General features: G+C 58.8%; 1 protein-coding gene across 3 annotated transcripts; it reads left to right on the forward strand.

Annotated features, from left to right (window-relative positions):
* The first annotated feature begins 1,334 nt into the window (after positions 1-1,334).
* Positions 1,335-19,454, forward strand: LOC137456032 (endothelial cell-selective adhesion molecule-like). Of its 3 annotated transcripts, none has more exons than XM_068167272.1 (8): positions 1,337-1,427; positions 4,618-4,689; positions 13,295-13,452; positions 16,109-16,310; positions 16,388-16,543; positions 17,874-17,996; positions 18,112-18,250; positions 18,793-19,454. In XM_068167272.1, exons 1-8 carry the CDS (start codon positions 1,382-1,384, stop codon positions 19,139-19,141), a joined length of 1,245 nt encoding a protein of 414 aa, XP_068023373.1. In that variant the 5' UTR covers positions 1,337-1,381; the 3' UTR covers positions 19,142-19,454. The 3 variants fall into 3 exon arrangements, with proteins under 3 accessions (XP_068023374.1, XP_068023373.1, XP_068023372.1); XM_068167271.1 differs by lacking the exon at positions 1,337-1,427 and adding an exon at positions 2,777-2,918; XM_068167273.1 differs by lacking the exon at positions 4,618-4,689 and having other exon boundaries at positions 1,335-1,427.
* Positions 19,455-20,639: the final 1,185 nt, after the last annotated feature.

Consider the following 20,639-nt stretch of genomic DNA (forward strand, 5'->3'; position numbering starts at 1 on the left):
GAAGAGGATGAATTGCCCCAAAGTAAAGTGAGTCATCATCAGTAGGGTGAATTTGGCCCCCCCAAAGGGGAAATTTAGCCTCAAGCAGGGTGAATTTGCCTCAGAGGGGGGAAATTCTGGCCCCAAATAGGATGAATTTACCCCAAAAGAAGGTGAATCACTCCAAAATGGGGAGAATTGCCCTGAAACAGAGAAAAATGCCCCAAATAGGACAAACCTGGCCTGAAATTGGGGGTCAATTACCCTGAAATAGGGTGGATTGCCCCCAAATAAGGTGAATTTGGCCCAAAATAGGGGGAATCAACCCCAAGATAGGTGAATCACCCTGAAATTAAGTGATTTTGCCCTACAGTAGGCTGATTTCACCCCCAAATAGGGTGAATTTGCCCCCAAAATAGGTTTGCCTCAAAATGTGAGTTGCCCTGAAATGGGATACATTTGCTCCCAAAAAAGGGAAGTTTGCCTGAAAAAGGAGGAGAATTTGGCCCGGGCTAGGGGGAATTTGCTCCAGAATAGGATGAATTTACCCCCAAATCGAGAGCATTTGGCCCGAGACAGAGTTGATCACCCTGAAACTGAGGTAATTTCGCCCGAAATAGGGTAAATGGCTCCGACTCAGAGCGAATTTGTCTCCAGACTGGGTGAATTTACCCCGAAATCGTGCGAACGAGGCTCTCCCGGGAGCCGGGACTGCCGGCCGGGGGACGGTGGGATCCCGTAGGATCCATCGGGGTCGGTCCCCCTACACCCTCCGAGGGCAGATCCCGCGGCCCCGGCGGCCGTGCTGGATTTGCGGGGGGCAGCCGAGGGCGAGCGGGGATTAACACGCACACACCCCCCCCCCGCGCCTTCCTCCTCCTCCTTCTTCGCCTAATCCCTTCCCGCTGGCGCTCCGGGGGCTGACCCTGGACGCAGGAACCGGGATAACCTCGGCCGAGCCGGGAGGGATCCGCCCGAGAGCCCCAGAATGGCCTTCTGGGGGCATTTTGCCCACTTACGTGTAAGGATTTCATGTGGGAGGAAGGCGAAGGGCGGGGGAGGGGGAAGGGGGTTCTGGGGGCCCCTTTGCTACCCCCCTGTAGGGTGAGGAGTCCCCGCGGTGCCGCATTCCCCCATCCCTAATATCAATTAATCAGAGCCCTAGTAATTAATTAATCGCCTCAGACTTGGCTGCTGTTTGGGGGTGGGGGGCGCTGCCTTGGGGCTGGGACACCCCGCGGGGTGGGGCGAAACCACGCCCACGAGAAGCCACGCCCACAAACAACGCCCATCAACAGAGGCCACGCCTCCACCTGCGGGGGGGGGGTGTCGAAGGGGATGGGGGGCGGGGGGGGCCGCTCCCGGTCCGCCCCCCCCGTCGCTACCGGCACCTGCTGCGGCCATGGGCGCGCTGAGCCGGGCGGCGCTGGCGCTCGCTGCGCTGCTGGGTGAGCACCGCGGGGGCACCGGGAGCAGGGCACCGCGGGGTGGCATCGGGGAGAGTGCGGGGCGCCATCGGGGAGAGTGCGGGGCGCCGGGGGACGGACATTGGGTAGGGTGCGGGGTGCTGCAGGGGCACTGGGGGTACCGGGGGAGCAGCGGGCCGGACACGGGGGGCACCGGGAAGGATGCGCGGAGACCGGGGGAGCACCGGGCAGGACACGGCGCTACTGGGAACGCACAGGTAGGACCGCGGGGGGCACCGGGCAGGACGGGGGACGGCAGGATCCAGAGGTACAGGGAGGGCACTGGGCTTACAAGGGGGCACGGGGAGAGCACCGAGCAGAACTTGGGGGGCACCGAGAAGGATTCGAGAGGACTTGGGGAACACCGGGCAGGAGCCGGGGGGTACTGGGGGACACTAGGCAGGACATGGGGGTGCACTGGTCAGGATCCGTAGGTACAGGGCCCTCCGGGAGGGGGTACAGGGCTACCAGGTGCAGCATCCAGAGGTACCGGGCTACCGGGAGAGGACACGGACCAGGATGTGCGGGAACCGGGAGTGCACCGGGGGTCCCAGGGAGACATGGAGCAAGGCGTTGGGATACCGCGGGAGGGGCGTGGAGCAGATCCTGACGGCACCGGGGGGACACGGGGGACACTTAGGCAGGCCTGGGCTGGGGGTGCCGGGCAGGTGTCACGTTCAGACGACAGGATATGGATGGGGTGAGGTGGGGGCTGCGGGGCAGGATGCTGGGCAGCGCTGGGGACACCAATCAGGATCCAGCAGGACCCGGGGGCATCGGGCAGGGTTTGGGGGTACTGGGGAGGGCACTCAGCGAGGAGCAGAACTGGGACACACCAGGCAGGGTGTGGAGGAGCTTTGGCAGGGGGGTGTTGGATAGGACCCGGGGTACCCCTCTCTAAGCCCCTCAAGTCCTCCCTTCCCAGCAGGCAGGTAGGGGCTGAGGGGGGGCTCAATCCCTCCCCATCCCTCATTGGGGTTCTCTGAGAGAGGAGACTCTGGGAGAAGCCTCTTGGCTCCTTGGAGCTGCCGGGCAGCACCTTCCAGCAACCCCAAACCGAAAGCCACCCTGCAGCGGGGGGCAGCCTGGGGGCCCTGCTGTGTCGGAGCTGAGAATTCAGCTCCCTGCACGGTGCCAGGGAGGGCAAAAATCCATTTCCCTGCTCTTCCCTGGACAAAATCCTCCCTTCTCCCTCGTCTCCCAATTTCAAGTCCACTCCAGCTGCTTTTGGGGTTCCAGGTCTCATCCTTTTCTGCCTGTGTGGCTTTCCCCCCCCCTCTAAATTGCAGCCTGGTTTGGATGTTGTTTGGAAAAAGCATGGCTGCTCCAAAGGGAAATATCCCTTGGCATTCCCAGCCAGAAGGAGAGGCCTTTGGGGAGAGGAAATGGCCCCAGAAACAATGGCAGCGCCGCTTCCGCGCCGGCGGGCCGCTGGGTGGGGGTCCTGCAGCTGCAGTGTTCTGCTCCTTGAAGGTTTGTTTGCCGGGACAGAAGTCTCTCAGGGATGTTGGGATGCGGCCTGGGGGTCGCTCCGGCCTCACCTCCCCCAGGATGCTCTTCTGCTTTTGGGCCCCCAATGGGAGTGGTTCCTCCCAGACAGCTGCTTCCCACCCTGCAGAGTCCATCCAGGATCATGATAGGGAGAAGGAGAAGGAAGGATTATGCTCTGCATCCCTCTCCCCATCCCCATCTCATCCTGGTCATAATCCCATCCCCAATCCAATCCCATCCCAGATCTATCCTTGTGCCCAAGCCCATCCCCATCCTCATCTTGTTTTCATCCCCATCCTCATCCCATACTAATCAAATCCTATCCCATCCCCATTCTCATCTCAATCCCAACCCCATCCCATCCTTATTCCCCTATCAATCCTCATCACCATTCCAGTCCCTTCCCATCCAATCCCAAATCCCATCCCCATTCTCATCCTATTCCCCTCCTCATCCTCATCTCCAATCCCATCCCATCCCCACCTGATTCCCATCCCCATTCCATTCACAACCCAATCCCATCCCTTTCCTATCCCTACTCTCATTCCCATCCCTATTCTCATTCCCATCCCCATTCCCAAGCCATCCTCATCTCCATCCCATCCCCTTCCCCAACCCATTCCCACCTCTATCCTCATCCCCATCCTCACCTTCACCCCACGCCGTCCCCAGTCCCATCTCACCCCGCTCCAGCCCCCAGCCCCCAGCCTGTTCTGCTCTCCCAGCCCGGCGCTCCCGGCGCTTTGCCTGGGCCTGGTCACGTCTCCTCCTTAGTATTATTTTATTTTATTGCTTTTTTCCCAAATTTGGCTTCTCTGGAGGCCTCGGCCCCTCCCGACCCCCCCCCCACTGCTGCCACCCCGGGGTCATGAGAAAAGGCTCCGTGGATTTTCCCAAGGGACACTGCTCTGCAGCCCGGAGTCTCCTATCTGCCCTGATATAAATAGTCAGAGCGAAGGGGAGGAAGGAGCAAGAATCCCTGGAAAATGGCAGAGGGAGGCCTGGAGGCTTCCTCAGCCTGCCCCGGCGCCCAGGCAGCATCTTCCGCTCGGGCTCCAGCTGGATCCGTTGGGATTTAATTTGGGGCTGGGTTTCACATGGCTCTGGAGCCTTAATCCCATCGAGCTGGGTCATCAAACCTCCCCCCCTTAATTCCCTCCTGGGTAATAGGGTCGAGTCTGGAGGGGGTGGGGGGGAGGATGGATTCTGGGGGGGAAATGATGGCTTTGGGGTATTCCATCTGTGCTGTGAGCAGGGAATTGGCTTTGGGGGCCGAAACGATTGGAGCTGAGGTGCGAGCGAGGGGCTGAGCGCAGGCACAGGGCTTCAGGAGGAGGGGGGTGGAGGGGGGGGGTGTGTGTTAGAGGGATTGTTTTCCATGGGGAAAAGCCAGGAAGGTGGATTGGAAGGAGAGGGTTTGGATTTTTCTGTAGGGAAAATAATTTAAAGGGAGAATTTTCTGATGGGGAGAGAAAATGCTGGAGGGAAGCTGAACTGGAAGGAGGATTTTCCTTAGGGACTAAGTGTAAGGACACCTCAAAAGGCTGGGGGCTTCCCGTGGGGGAGAGCGGAAGGTTAGCTGGGAAAGTGGAATCGAAATTGCTGCCTTCTGTTCCCAAGGGGAAGGGAAAACTGAGGCTCTGCTGAGAGGTGAATTTACAGGGATTCTATTTTCCCACAGGGAATCATCCTGAGGATATTTCTCTGAGGGCTTTGTGCCGTGAGGATAAAAATCAAAGCTTATGTTTGAAAGGTAAATTTGGAAGGGAGTCAACTTCAGGAGCTTTTCCAGTCCAGTTTCTCCCAGGGGGCAAATGTTGAGCTGAAGGAAGATTTTAAAGGGTTTCTTTCTTTTTCCTCCCTGGGGGAAAAGGATTCAGCTTGGGAAGGAAATGGAGAAGGATTTTCCTCCCCAGGGAAGGAATTTCAGGATAATCTAAAAGGATTTTTAAGGATTTTCTTTCCCCTCCCCCCCCCCCCCCCCAGGCAGTGAAGGGAAGGAGATTTGGAACAGGAATTTGGAAGGGATTTCCTTTCCCAGAGGGAACAAATCTGCAGGTGCTTGGTGAGGTGAAGCTGAAGGAGTTTGGCCTTTAGGGAACAGGAAAACAAGGGAAATATTAGGGGGGGAGGGGAAGGGAAATTGTTCCTCAGGGAAGAAAACCAAAGGGGGTTTGTAAAGGATCTGTTTGTTCTTAATATAGAATAGAATGGAATGGAATAGAATAGAATAGAATGAATGGAATGGAATGGAATGGAATGGAATGGAATAGAATGAATGGAATGGAATGGAATGGAATGGAATAGAAGGAATGGAATGGAATGGAATGGAATGGAATGGAATGGAATGGAATGGAATGGAATGGAAGGAATGGAATGGAATGGAATAGAATGAATTGAATGGAATGGAATGGAATGGAATGGAATGGAATGGAATAGAATGAATGGAATGGAATGGAATGGAATGGAATGGAATGGAATGGAATGGAATGGAATGGAATAGAATAGAATGAATGGAATGGAATGGAATGGAATGGAATGGAATGGAATGGAAGAATAGAATAGACCAGGTTGGTTCTTCCCATAGGGAAGCAATGCCAGGAGGTATGGAAAGGCAAATCTGAAGTTATTTATCCCCAGGGGGTGGAAAGCTCAGGATAGAGTAAGAGGCAAAGGGAAGGGAATTATTTTCCACATGGAAAAATCAATTAGGAGGAGATCTGAAGTTTGTCTTTGGTTTGGGGAAAAATCTTCCAGGTCAGTCCAAAGGGATTTGATTTCCACCTGGAAGCTTCTAAGCTAAATTCCAAAGGGATTTGATTCCCAGAGGGGAAATGTTAAGGTAAATTCCAAAGGGATTTGATTCCTACAGGGGAAATGTTAATGTCAATTCCAAAGGGATTTGATTTCCAGAGGGGAAATGTTAAGGTAAATTCCAAAGGGATTTGATTCCCACAGGGGAAATGTTAAGGTCAATTCCAAAGGGATTTGATTTCCAGAGGGAAAGTTTGGTACCCAACTTGTAAGGGGTTTGGTTTCCACCTGGGCAATGTTCAGCTCTCTCTAAAGGGATTTTTCCTTCCCCCTCCCCCTTCCTTCCACAGGGAATCAATCTGAGGCTGTAAAGAGCTGTTGGTTGGTTTTGGTGGTTTGGTTTCCCCCCCGGGGAGAACCTTCAGGGGATTTGGGAAGTTCGATTTCATTTCATTTTTTGTTTCCCTAAGGGAAAAAATAATAACAATAAGAAGAAAAGCAATGAAGGGATTTTGAAAGGTGAATAATCCAAAGGGATCTGGGGTTGGCCATAGGGAATAAACCCAAAGGTACCTTTAGGGATGATTTTTCTCCCCCCCCCTCCCCCCCCCCCCCCCCCCCCTTAGGAAAACCTTTAGGAGCGTGAAAAAAAGACCTTTTGAGTGGAAAGGTAGAGCTGCCCCCGGGGAGAGCCCTGGCAGATGGGCTGGAGCGGAGGGAAGGCCCCGGGGGCAGGTGCTTAGCTGGAGGCAGCTGGCTCCCCAGCCAGGGTTTTTCAGCCCAAAGAGCAGCAGGGAGGTGCCCAGGTCCCGGCGGTGCTGCCCCCGCCCTGCTCCGCGGAGGAGCGCTGCGAGCGGCTTAATTTTTCCGATCTGGTTAAGGCATTAGAGGATTGGGAGCGCCGAGGTGGCTAAAGCCGGGGCTGGTGCCAACAGGTCCCATCCCCAGCAGCGCTCCCAGCCCTGCCCTAGGGCCCAAGGCGTCCCAGGTGAGCACTTTTGGGATCAAATCCACAGGAAGAAGGGTTTGGCTTTCATGCAGCGAGCATCGTCTGGAGCCGAGTCCAGCCCCAGCTGCCTCTCCTGGAGGAGGAGGAGGTCACCACATCCTCTCACCACGGGCTGGGGGGCACAGAGCCAAGCTGCAGCCACGGTGCGCTGTGGACCCTGCCGTCATTAGGTTTCAGAGTTAACACACCCAGGGCGCCGCAGCCCTGGGGCTCCTCTCATGCCTTGGCACACAGCAGGCAGCCCCCAGCCAGGGCTGGAGCAGCCTTCCCCCATCCAGAGCCTGGATTTCACCCAGGCCCTGGCACAGCCTCTCTGTGTGCCCCCACAGTGGGGCTGATGGAAAATGGCATCTGCTGGGACCTGGGGGTGCCAGGGGGGCTTAGGAGCTGAGGGGGCATCGAAGATGCCAACTGCACCATGACTGAGCTGTAGTGGTGCTACTGGCAGCATTGCTATTAGTGTTATTCATGTCAGTGTTTGGGTTATTAGTGGTACTATTAGAGTTATTAGTGGTATCATTACCATTATTAGTGGTATTATTAGCATTATTAGGGCTACTATTTGAGTTATTAGCATTATTATTAGCATTATTAGGGTTACTAGTGTTACTGTTAGCATTACTAGTGATGGTCTCAAAGTTACTAGCATCATTGTTAGGGTTATCAGTGTTGTTATTAGCATTATTAGTGGAACTATTAGAGTTATTGATGTCATTATTGTCATTATTATTAGCACTCTAAGGGTTATTAGTTGTTATTAGCACTCCTAGTGTTGCCATGAGAGTTGTCAGTGTCATTATTGGCACCACGGGCAGCACTGCCCTCACTCTTATCACTGCTGTCAGCACTGTCCTGACAGAAACTGTCACCTGCTGACGGTGCTCAGCTGCCCTCTGCCCCGGGGGCCTCTCACTGCCAGGAGCACAGCACAGCCTTTGCTGGCCCCCTCCTTCCATCCACATTATCCCAAAGGAATGCAGAGGGACCTGGACTGACTGCACAGATGGGCAGAATCCAATGGGATGGCATTCAACAAGTCCAAGTGCCAGGTGCTGCACTTTGGCCATGGCAACCCCAGGCAGAGCTACAGGCTGGGGGCAGAGTGGCTGAGAGCTCCCAAACGGAGAGGGACCTGGGGGTGCTGATTGACAGCTGCCTAAACATGAGCCAGCAGTGTGCCCAGGTGGCCAAGAGGGCCAATGGCATCCTGGCCTGCAGCAGGCAGAGTGTGGCCAGCAGGAGCAGGGAGGTCATTGTGCCCTGTACTCTGCATTGCTTAGGCCACACCTTGAGTCCTGTGTCCAGTTCTGGGCCCCTCAGTTTAAGAAGGAGATTGAGAGACTTGAAGGTGTCCAGAGAAGGGCAAGGAGGCTGGGGAGGGGTCTGGAGCACAGCCCTGTGAGGAGAGGCTGAGGGAGCTGGGGTTGCTTAGCCTGGAGAAGAGGAGGCTCAGGGGTGACCTCATTGCCCTCTACAACTACCTGAAGGGAGGTTGGAGCCAGGAAGGGGTTGGTCTCTTCTCCCAGGCACCCAGCAGCAGAACAAGAGGACACAGTCTCAAGCTGTGCCAGGGGAGGTTTAGGCTGGAGGTGAGGACAAAGTTCTTCACCGAGCGAGTCATTCGTCATTGGGATGTGCTGCCCAGGGAGGTGGTGGAGTCCCCATCCCTGGAGGCATTCAAGAGGGGATTGGATGTGGCACTTGGTGCCATGGTCTGGTCATGGGGTCTGTGTTGATAGGTTGGACTTGATGATCCTCGAGGTCTCTTCCAACCTTGGTGATACTGTGAGACTGTGAGACTGTGAATGGGAGCTGCAGTGCTGCGGGAGCCAGGCTGCCAGCCCCGGGGCTTGCCAGGGTTCAGAGGCTATTGGGAGGCTTAGGAGCTGTGGGGGGTCACTGGGGGAAGGAACAGCTCCAGGCACCAGGATGGACTGGGGATGGACCTGCTGGAGAGCAGTGAAGGTGAAAGGGACCTGGGGGATGGAAGGATGACCACGAGCAGCAATGTGCTCTGGTGGCCAGGAAGGGCATCCTGGGGTGGATTTGAAGGGCTGTGACCAGTGGGTGGAGAGAGGTTCTCCTGCCCCTCTGCTCTGCACTGGGAGGCTGCATCTGGAGTCTTGTGTCCAGTTCTGGGCCCCTCAGCTCAGGAAAGACAGAGAGCTGCTTGAGAGAGTCCAGGACAGAGCCAGGAGGGTGATGAAGGCAGTGGAACATCTTCCTCACCAGGAGAGCCTGAGGCAGCTGAGGGCTCTGGAGCTTGGAGAGGAGGAGCCTGAGGGTGACCTCACTGCTGGTGCTAAAGCTGTGCAGGGTGATGCCCAGAGGCTGGAGCCAGGCTCTGCTGGGGGATGCCCAGTGCCAGCCCCAGGGGCAGTGGTGGAAGCTGAGGCAGAGCAAGTCAGGAGGGAAAGACAGAGGCCTGGAGCAGGCTGCCCAGGGGGGCTGTGGAGTCTCCTCTGGAGATACTCCAAACTCACCTGGATGTGCTCCTGTGTGACCTGCCCTGGGTGCTCCTGCTCTGGCAGGGGTTGGGCTGGATGAGCTTTGGAGGTCCCTTCCAGCCCCTCACATTCTGTGACTCTGCATCATCAATGAACTGTATGATTATTGTTAGCATTATCAGAATCCCTGCCATCAGCACTGTTCATGTCATCTCAGGATTACTCCCTTTGTTATTATTGCTTTCATTATTAATTATAATGAGTATTACCACTATTATCATTATCATTATTACCTTGAGTCATTATCACAGAATCAGAGAACCACAGAACTCTCAGGGCTGGAAGGGAGCTCAAGGCTCAGCCATCCCAACCCTCTGCCATGGGCAGGGACACCTCACACCACAGCAGGTTGCTCACAGCCACCTCCAGCCTGGCTGCAAACTCCTCCAGGCAGGAGGCTTCCACCTGGGCAGCCTGGGCCAGGCTCTCACCACCCTCCTGGGCAACAACTTCTTCCTCACATCCAATCTCAACCTCCCCACTTCCAGTTCTGCTCCATCCCCCCCAGTCCTATCCCTCCCTGACACCCTCAGAAGTCCCTCCCCAGCTTTCATCCTTATCATTGTAATGATCATTGATATGAGTGCTGTCATCATTAATGCAATTATTAGTGATAGTTATTGCCTTTGTTATCAGCACTGCCATCCCACAGTCACAACCACCATGATCAATCCTCCTGTTCACTAGAATTGATCTGAGCACTTCTGTCACGACTGTTAGAAGCAGCCTTAGTGTCACTGTGGTTATCTATCACTATTATTAGCAATAGCCTTAATATCAGCATTAATTACCTCATCAGCATCACTGCTATCATGATATGCATTATCACTAATTAGAGTTATTGTCATGACTGTCCTCATTAATAATCAAAAGCTCATTGTTGTGATGATTATTATTGTTAGCAGCATTATTGTGACCCTCATTAAGGTCACTGTGATATTAACACCAATACTAATACTAGTTAGTAGCAGCAGCAGCAGCAGCAGCAGCATTATGGCCTTCATTAAGGTCACTATTATGATAATTATGATTACTATTATTATTATCATCATCATTGTCATCATTATCACCAGGCCAAGAAGGCCAAGGGCATCCTGGCCTGCAGCAGGCAGAGTGTGGCCAGCAGGAGCAGGGAAGTCCTTGTGCCCTGTGCTCAGCACTGCTGAGGCCACCCCTGGAGTCCTGTGTCCAGCTCTGGGCTCCTCAGGTCAAGAAGGAGATTGAGAGACTTGAAGGTGTCCAGAGAAGGGCAAGGAGGCTGGGGAGGGGTCTGGAGCACAGCCCTGTGAGGAGAGGCTGAGGGAGCTGGGGTTGCTTAGCCTGGAGAAGAGGAGGCTCAGGGGAGACCTCATTGCTCTCTGCAACTCCCTGCAGGGAGGTTGGAGCCAGCTGGGGGTTGGGCTCTTCTCCAGGCACCCAGCAGCAGAACAAGAGGACACAGTCTCAAGCTGTGCCAGGGGAGGTTCAGGCTGGAGGTGAGGAGAAAGTTCTTCCCTGAGAGAGTTGTTAGCCATTGGGATGTGCTGCCCAGGGAGGTGGTGGAGTCCCTGAGCCTGGAGGTGTTCAGGAGGGGATTGGATGTGGCACTTGGAGCCATGGTTTGGTCAGGAGGTCTGTGGTGCCAGCTTGGACTCAATGATCCTTGAGGTCTCTTCCAACCTCGGTGATTCTGTGATCATCATCATTATTAATCACCATAATCATGATTATCCTGCTTATCCCAGCCATGAGCTCTAATATCCCAATCACATCCCCACTGCTATCACTCCTCTCACTAATTCCCGCCCCCCCAACCCATCCCTGTGGCATCACAGTTATTAGCTATTACCTATTTTATTATCCCAATCACCATTTAGTTATCCAATCCACTTTGGCATTCCCTGACTTCTGGAGCACTCCAGCACAATCCCACTGCAGTCCCCCATCCCTTCTCCACGCTCTCACCTCCAGCTCGTCAATAGCACTAATAGCTCCAATTAATAACGCTGATAATACCAATTAATAGCACTAAGACCAGCAATTAATGACGCTAATGAAGCCTATCCTCCCCCTGATCCCCCCTCTCGGGGGTTCCCGCTGCTGCCTCCGGCGCTTTTCCCTCCCCAGGCCGGGATTTAGGGATTTAAGTTCTTAGCCTGGCTGAGCTATTTTCTGCGCATCCTCCTCGCAGGAGGTTGGAGCAGGGCTGGCTTCTCCTTTTCCTTTTTGTTATGCCTGAGGAAGGGGAGTTAATTAATTAATTAATGAACTGATTGTTCCGACCCTGGGAAGACTTTATCAGCCCCGAGCAGAGTTTCCTGCCAGGAGCTTGGAAGGCTCCGTCCGGAAGCTGCACCAGGACTGGGAACGGATGCGAGGAGGAGGCTAAAAATACCTCCTCCAGCGCCTTGCTTCCTTCTTCCCGCCCTGGAAAAATCTGCTCCAGGCCTCCCAATCCACAGGGAAAAGGCTGAGGCCACCAGAGCGCTCCCCAAACCCCCCCCCCCCCCAGCCCCAGGAGAGCTCCCAGCTGGCAGCAGGGGCCTGGGGTGGTTTGGTGACACCGCTCAGGCCCCACAAGCAGAGCATCCCCGGGGCGCTGGCGGGAGCGGGGCCAGCTGGGGACACGGATCGATGGGTGGGATGCGGGGATGGAGCCGCTGGCAGGCAGGGATGGAGCTGCTGGCATGCAGGGATGGAGAAGATGCTGGGATGTGGCTCCTCGGTGGCATTCCCCTGGGGAAAAGCCCTCCAGGCTCAGCCTCGCCCGAGCTGATTAATTTCCTGTCTGAGCCTGAGGGCAAAGCCAGGGAATAATCTTCCCTGGGAGCCGAGCATGCTTCAGGCCATGCAACACACTCCCATCCCTGTGGGGCCCAGGATCCAGGGACAGGGAGGATAGGGTGCTTGGGATGGGACATGGAGTCTGCAGAAGCCATCCATGAGTTATCCCAGTTCTGTGGCAGCAGCAGAAAGAGGGAGTGCTGGGATGCAGGGGAGAGAGGGATGGGGTGTTGGGATGGAGCATTTGGGGTGGCATGGGATGAGGTGGGCTGGGAATTTGGGATAGGAGGTCAGGAGAAGCCACCCATGAATAATCCCAGTTTAGCACTGGTAGCAAAAAGGAGGGATGCTGGGATGCAGGAGATTGGGGATGGGATGGGATGGGATGGGATGGGATGGGATGGGATGGGATGGGATGGGATGGGATGGGGTGGGATGAGATGGGATGGGATGGGATGAGATGGGATGGGATGGGATGGGTGGGATGGGGTGGGGTGGGATGGGATGGGTGAGATGGGTAGGATGGGATGGGTGGGATGGGATAGGTGGGATGGGATAGGTGGGATGGGTAGGATGGGATGGGTGGGATGGGATGGGTGGAATGGGTGGGATGGGTAGGATGGGATGGGTGGGATGGGATGGGTGGGATGGGAGGGATGGGATGGGTTGGATGGGATGGGATGGGTGGGATGGAATGGGATGGGATGGGTTGGATGGGATGGGATGGGATGGGTGGGATGGGATGGGTGGGATGGTCAGGAGAAGCCACCTAAGAATAATCCCAGTTTCCTGCTGGCAGCATCGGTGGGGGAGATGGGATGAGGGTGACCTGGGGGTAGGGTGTTTTGGATGGGATGAGATAGCCTGGGATAGGGTTGGGATGGGATAGGGTTGGGATGGGATAGGGTTGGGATGGGATAGGGTTGGGATGGGATGGAGTGGGGAAGGGATGGGATGAGGATGGAAAGAGCCAGGAGAAGCCACCCACTATTAATCCCAGTGTAGATCTGGTGCCATCACGAGGGGGCTGCTGAGAAGCTGGGGAGGGCTTTGGGCTGCCCCCTCCCGCAATAAACCCCACAGGCTGGAAGCCCGGGAAGGGGCTGAAATTCCAGGGGGAACAGGGCTGGGGGGAGCATCATTGTCCTGCATCCTGTGGGGCAGCCAGGAAGCCCTTCCCGTGGCGGAGGAGCAGGAACTCCTGGTGGCTTCCCGGGACTGTTGGGTGTTCCCCTGGGAACGGGCAGGCTCCCCCGCAGCCGCTGGGGCTCCATGGGGACAGCGCAGCTGAGGCTGGGTCCCCTCCTGTTCCCTGCCCTCCGCAGGGCTCTCCTCGGCCGTGCTGGAGGTCCACGTGGGCACGGACTCGGTGCTGTCGGTGGAGGGGCAGCAGGTGGTGCTGCCCGCCTGGTACACCAGCCACTCCCGGAAGAAGCCCTACGTCACCTGGCTGCTGAACAAGGACGATGCTGACCCCTTCCAGGTGACAGGGCGTGGGACAGGCCAGCAGCTGGCCGCAGCTCAGAGGGCGCTCCTGGGGTCCACCATAAGGAGGAGGCTGTGATGGGGGGAAGCTTAGGGTGCCCATGAGGGGGAGGTGCCCATGATGGAGAGGTGCCCATGATGGAGAGGTGCCCATGAGGGAGGAGATGCCCATGAGGGAGAGGTGGCCATGAGGGAGAGGTGTCCATGAGGGGGAGGTGGCCATGAGGGGGAGGTGGCCATGAGGGGCAGGTGTCCATGATGGAGAGGTGTCCATGATGGAGAGGTGCCCATGAGGAAGAGGTGTCCATGAGGGTGAGGTGCCCATGAGGGGGAGGTGGCCATGAGGGTAAGGTATCCATGAGGAAGAGGTGTCCATGAGGGTGGGGTGTCCATGAGGGGGAGGTGTCCATGAGGGGGAGGTGTCCATGAGGGGCAGGTGTCCATGAGGAAGAGGTGGCCATGAGGGAGAGGTGCCCATGAGGGGGAGGTGGCCATGAGGGAGAGGTGGCCATGAGGAGGAGGTGGCCATGAGGAAGAGGTGCCCATGAGGGGGAGGTGGCCATGAGGAAGAGGTGCCCATGAGGAGGAGGTGGCCGTGAGGAAGAGGTGCCCATGAGGGGGAGGTGGCCATGGGGGGGAGGTGGCCATGAGGGGGAGGTGGCCATGAGGGGGAGGTGGCCATGGGGGGGAGGTGGCCATGAGGGGGAGGTGGCCATGGGGGGGAGGTGGCCATGGGGGAGGGATGCTCGTGGTGGGAAGGTGACTACAGTGGGGTGGAGCTCATGATGGGGAGGAATTCCTGGTGGCCACAAAGGGGAGGTGTCTGTGGTGGGGAGGTGTCCACAGTGGGGAAGTGTCCCCAGTGGGGAGGTGTTCATGGGGGGGAGGTGACCCTGATGGGGAAGTGTCCACCATGGGAAAGTGCCCATGATGGGGCCAGGCCTGTGGTGCCTGCAATGAGGAGGTGCTTGTGGTGCCCATGGTGGGGTGGTGATAGTGGGATGCTCATGGTGCCCATGAGGAAGCAGTGCCCACGGCAGGGTGAAGCTCTTGGCATCTACCATAGGGAGGTGACTGTTGTGGGGTGGTGCCCATGATAAGGAGAACTTCATGGTGTCCACAAAGGGAAGCCCTGTGGTGGGGTTGATGTCCACCATGGGGAGGTGCCCACGATGCCTGCGGTGCCTGCTATGAGGAGGTGCTTGTGGTGCCCATGGTGGGGAGTTGCCCATGGTGGGCAGGTGCCTGTGATGGAGAGATGCTTGTGGTGCCCGTGGTGAGGAGCTGTCCACCACGGGGAAGTGCTCAGGCTGGGGGCTTGCATGTGGCACCTGCAATGGAGAGGCAGTTGTGGTGCCCATGGAGGGGGAATGGTTGTGGTGCCCATGGTGGGGAAGTGCCCATGGTGGGGAGATGCTCATGGTGCCTGTGATGAGGCAGTGCCCATGGTGGGGAGATGCTCATGGTGCCTGTGATGGGGCAGTGCCCATGGTGGGGAGATGCTCATGGTGCCTGTGATGGGGCAGTGCCCATGGTGGGGAGATGCTCATGGTGCCTGTGATGAGGCAGTGCCCATGGTGGGGAGATGCTCATGGTGCCTGTGATGGGGCAGTGCCCATGGTGGGGAGATGCTCATGGTGCCTGTGATGGGGCAGTGCCCATGGTGGGGAGATGCTCATGGTGCCTGTGATGGGGCAGTGCCCATGATGGGGAGATGCTCATGGTGCCTGTGATGGGGCAGTGCCCATGGTGGGGAGATGCTCATGGTGCCTGTGATGGGGCAGTGCCCATGGTGGGGAGATGCTCATGGTGCCTGTGATGGGGCAGTGCCCATGGTGGGGAGATGCTCATGGTGCCTGTGATGGGGCAGTGCCCATGGTGGGGAGATGCTCATGGTGCCTGTGATGGGGCAGTGCCCATGATGGGGAGATGCTCATGGTGCCTGTGATGGGGCAGTGCCCATGATGGGGAGATGCTCATGGTGCCTGTGATGGGGCAGTGCCCATGGTGGTGAGATGCTCATGGTGCCTGTGATGGGGCAGTGCCCATGGTAGGGGGTTACTTGCTGCCCATGGTGGGGAGATGCTCATGGTGCCTGTGATGGGGCAGTGCCCATGATGGTGAGATGCTCATGGTGCCTGTGATGGGGCAGTGCCCATGGTGGGGAGATGCTCATGGTGCCTGTGATGGGGCAGTGCCCATGGTGGTGAGATGCTCATGGTGCCTGTGATGGGGCAGTGCCCATGGTAGGGGGTTACTTGCTGCCCATGGTGGGGAGATGCTCATGAGGAGGGGGTTGCTCAAGGTGCCCATGACAGGAGGGTACTTGTAGTGCCCATGGTGGGGAGATGCCCCTGATGGGAGCATGTCTGTGGTACCTGCAATGAGGAGGTGTCTGCGGTGCCCACAGTGGGGGGGACGCTAGTAGTGCCCACGAGGGGGAGGTGCAATGATGAGGTGAGGATCATGGTACCCAGCACGGGGAGATGCCCATGAGGCAGAGGATGCTCTTGGTGCCCGCGATGGGGAGGTGCCCACGTTCCCGTGCTGTGGGCAGGTGAGGGTGGAGGAGGCTCCTCCACAAAGCCTGGGATCCGAGGAGGGTTCCTCTGGCACAGCCTCACCAGAGGTTTGTTCCCCCCTCCCCCCCGCAGATCCTGAGCTACCTGGACGGGATGGTGAAGGTGGAGGAGACGGAGCTGCGGCCCCGCGTGGGGTTCCTGTACCCGGTGGTCACGCACAACATCTCGGTGCTGATCAACGGCTCTCGGGAGCGCGACTCCGGCAGTTACATGGTCACCGTCAACGTGCCGGACGAGGCGGCCGGCGTCGGCATCATCCGGCTCAACGTGCAGGGTAAGGCCCCCCCCGCCCCCCGCCTCCCCCACCCCCCTCCCCCGCCACGGCCCCGGCGGCTAACGCTGTGCCCGCAGTGCCCCCGGCCGCCCCCAGCTGCCAGCTGCACGGGGACCCTGCCGTGGGGGCCAACGTCACCCTGAGCTGCACCTCCAGGAAGGGGAAGCCCTCCCCCAGCTACCAGTGGCAGCGCACAGCTCCCAGCCTGCAGTTCTACTTCCCACCGGCCCAGGGTAAGGTGGGGCCTGGGGGGGGGGGGGGGGCGCTGGGAAATCCTGGGAGGCTTCTGCTGGGGAACGATTTTGGCTTCGTTCCATAGCTCTGCCCATCCCCTGTCCCTGCCCGGCGGCTCCTGGAGCCTGTGCACAAGGGAAACCTGTGGCCATGGGGAGAGCTCCTGGTGTGGTCTCCCTGGGCTCTCACATGGAGCTCCACAGGCTTCTGTCATGGTCCCTCCAAAATCTTCTCTCTGAGCTGGAGAAAGGTGGAGGGGGTGGGTGGGCACGGACATGGCTGGCTGGTGATGGGCAGAGAGCAGTGGGCAGCATCTCAACATCCAGCTGGAGACTGGTGATGAGTGGTCACTCAGGGGGTGGACTGGGAGCAGTGCTGGCTAACACCATCAGTGGTATAGACAGCAGGATTGAGTGACCCTCAGCAAGGCTGGAGATGACACCAAGCTGAGTGGTGCAGGTGACACTCCCAAGAGATGGGATCCAGCCAGAGGGACCTGGATGGGCTGGAGAGGTGGAGCTGTGTGACCCTCCTGAGCTTCAACAAGGCCAAGGTCCTGCAGCTGGCTCAGGACATCCCCAGTGCCAGCCCAGGCTGGGGCTGAGGAGAAGGCCTTGGGGGTGCTGGGGGTGCAGAGCTGGCCAGGAGCCGGCACCCAGCGCTGCCAGCCCAGCCCCAGCCTGGCCTGGGCTGAGCCCCAGCAGGGTGGGCAGCAGGGGCAGGGAGGGGATTCTGCCCCTCTGCTCTGCTCTGCTCACCCCCCCTGCAGGGCTGGGGCAGCTCTGGAGCCCTCAGCACAGCACAGGCAGGCAGCTGGGGCAGCAGGGCCAGAGGAGGCCGCAGCAGTGCTGGCAGGGCTGGAAGCCCTCTGCTGGGAGCCAGGCTGAGAGAGTTGGCCTTGGGCAGCCTGCAGAGGAGAAGGCTCCAGGGACACCTTCTGCTGGCCTCCCAGCACCTGAAGCAAGCTGGGGCCAGAGCTTGGAGCAGGGCCTGTTGGGCCAGGCCAAGGGGGGATGGTTTGGAAGGCCAAGAGGGAGCTTGAGAGTGGAGAGAAGGAGAAATGGTTGGTGCTGAGGCTGGGGAGAGCCTGGCCCAGGCTGCCCAGAGAGGTGGAGCTGCCCCATGGCTGGCAGCAGGGCAGGGCAGGTTGGTTGGGGCTGGGAGCAGCCTGCTGTGGCTGGGGATGTCCCTGGGGGCTGCAGGGGGCTGCACTGGAGGAGCTTTGGGGGTCCCTTCCCACCCCCAGCAGTCTGTGACTAACTCTGCCCGTGGTTGGGGGGGCCACATGGGGGGTGACCATGGGTCAACACCTGAATTTCTGACCTGCAGACCATGCCAGGGGCACCCTCAAGCTGACCAACCTGTCCCTGGAGATGTCAGGAGTCTACCTCTGCGTGGCTGAGAACCGAGCGGGTTCGGCCAACTGCAGCATCGCCCTGGAGGTGCACTCCGGTGAGTAGCGCTCAGCCTGGGGGCCATGGGGCCTGCGAGCTCCCCGGGGGGGGCCCTGTGGGAATGGGGGGCGGTCACCCAGCCTCACCACCGCCTCTTGCTCTCTCCCCAACAGCCAGCACCAAGGCTGTGATCGCGGGCGCCGTGCTGGGCTCGCTCGGCGCTCTGGCCATCGTTGCCTTCTTCACCCAGTGGCTGATCGGCTACCGCCGGAGCAAACGCTACAGCCAGGAGGAGGCAGCCAACGAGATCAAGTGAGGCCACCCCTCCCTCCCTCCCTGCCCCGCAGGAGGGTCGCGTTGTCAGCGCTAGGCTTCAGGGCTAGCAGGGCAGGAGGAGGTTTCCATCTCTGGGCAGCCGCAGCTGGCTTTCAGGTTAGCAGAGCAGGAGGTTTGCACCGTGCCCAGCGCTGCTTGGTTTCAGGGCTAACAGGGCAAGGGAGAGGCTTCCATCGGTGCCTGGTCGTTGCCTCACGCAGGTTTCAGAGGAGACAGGAGCAGGGGAGGAAGCTTTGATCTCAGCCCAGCCATCATTAGGCTTCAGAGTTATCAGGAGGAGGCTTCCACTCAGGGCAATCATCCTTAGGGTTGAGAGTTAAGGCGGTGGGCAGGAGGTCTCCTCCCCGCCAGCCCTCGCTAGGTTTCAGAGCGAACAGTGGCATTTTCCCCTCTGCCTCCCCCACTTCTGGGGCCCAGCAGCTCCGTGCAACCCCAGGGCTCCCCTTCCTTTGAAGGGGAGGCCCCAGGGAGGGGAGCAGGGGGGGTTCCCCGGTGACACCTCCCCCTCCTCCCGGCAGGGAAGACGCCGTGGCCCCCAAAACGCCGTCGTGGGCGCGGAGAGCAGCCTCGGACACCATCTCCAAGACCAGCACCTTGTCCTCCCTGGGCGGCGCCCGCGACCGGCCCTACGGCCCCAGCCCCCCCTCCGACACCGCCTCCGTCCTCACCGCCGCCACCAGCTACCGGGGAGCCCCGCCCCGGCCGGGGGGGCGAGCCCCAAACTTCTCCCCCCCGGCCTCTAACGGGACCGCCCCCCGCCGGGACGCTCCCCCCGGCCCGGCCTCGCTGCCCCCCTCCAGCCTGGCACGGTCGGGAGCCGTCCCTGTCATGGTGCCAGCGCAGAGCCGAGCCGGCTCCTTGGTGTGACCCCCCCGCAAAGGGGTGCAACCCACTCCCCCCATTTGGGGGGAGTTAGTCCCTGGGGGGGGTCGTTTCTTTCTCAAAGACGCCTGGAGCAGCTGGACTCAGCGGGGGGAGTGTAATGGGGAGGGGGTTGGGGGGAGGGCAGATCTCCCCAGAGCAGACCCCCGCCCCCCGGCCCCCCCAAAATAGCCCCAGCCCCCCCCCCCCCCCCCCGAGCTGGGGGGAACTCCTTTGGTGTTTTTTGTATGGATACTGGAGTTGGAACGGGGGAGTTTGGGTAACAGCGTTAAAAGCAAGGGGGGGGGACACAGAAGTGGGGGGGGACAGGGGCCGGGGGGGGACACAAAGCACCCGGGGGGGGACACAAAGCACCCGGGGGGGGGGGGGAAGCTTTTTGTGGGTTGTTTTTTTTTTCTCTGATTAAAAGGAGGCCTCAGAGCCCAGCCCTGGCCCCGGCCCCAGCTCCGTCCGTGGGGACCTGGGGACTTGGTAGGACTCTGGGGGATGTCACAGCGGCTGTGCGACGTCACTGCAGCTCTGTGATGTCACCATGCCCCTGGGTGATGTCACCATGCCCCTGGGTGATGTCACACTATGCCAGCCAGGTCCTTGGGCTGGCACCCCAGGGTCAGTGTTGTCACACCCCAGGCCCTGGCTGCCACTGTGACGTCACAGCCTGGCTCAGTGTGACATCATGACAAGGGCGTGGCTGTGACATCACACTGGCTGCCACGGGGCCACTGGTGATGTCACGTAGGCCTGAGTGATGTCACAGCCCTGAGCATGTGCAGCAGGGATGTCACAGCTCCTGCTGGGACCTGCCACCCCTCCAGCAGTGACGTCACAGCCCCAGAGCCCTGCCGGTGCCCTCAGCCCACACCACACACCCAGGCGTGACACACTGCCAGCCCTGGCTGCCTGTGCTGAGGTCACAGCCCCTGCACGGTGTCACAGCCCCTGCACGATGTCACACACGCTCTGGTGTCACACTCTCTGAGGTCACACCCCCTGGATGACATCACACACTATCTGAGGTCACACCCCCTGGATGATGTCACACACTCTCTGAGGTCACACGTCCTGGATGACATCACACACTCTCTGAGGTCACACGTCCTGGATGATGTCACACCCCCTGGATGATGTCACAGCCCCTGGATGATGTCACACACACTCTGGTGTCACACTCTCTGAGGTCACACTCCCTGGATGACATCACACACTCTCTGGTGTCGCACCCCCTGGATGATGTCACACATATTCTGATGTCACACACTCCTGATGTCACCCTGTATGACATCACACTCTCTGATGTCACCACACCCCTGGATGACGTCACGCACTCTGACGTCACAGCTGTGCAGGCTGTGCCTCCGGCTGCCGCCTGCCCGGGCTGAGGTCACTCTGTGCCAGCCCTGCCGGCCAGCACCTGCCCAGCTCTGCGCCGCCTCCAGCTCGCCGCCCCGGGGGTGCCGCCGAAAGGTGCCAAGGACAGCAGGGC

The sequence above is a fragment of the Melanerpes formicivorus genome, unplaced genomic scaffold (genome assembly GCF_026170545.1).
Source record: "Melanerpes formicivorus ecotype bairdi unplaced genomic scaffold, bMelFor1.0.p_v2 SCAF_114, whole genome shotgun sequence".
Classification (NCBI taxonomy): Eukaryota; Metazoa; Chordata; class Aves; order Piciformes; family Picidae; genus Melanerpes; species Melanerpes formicivorus.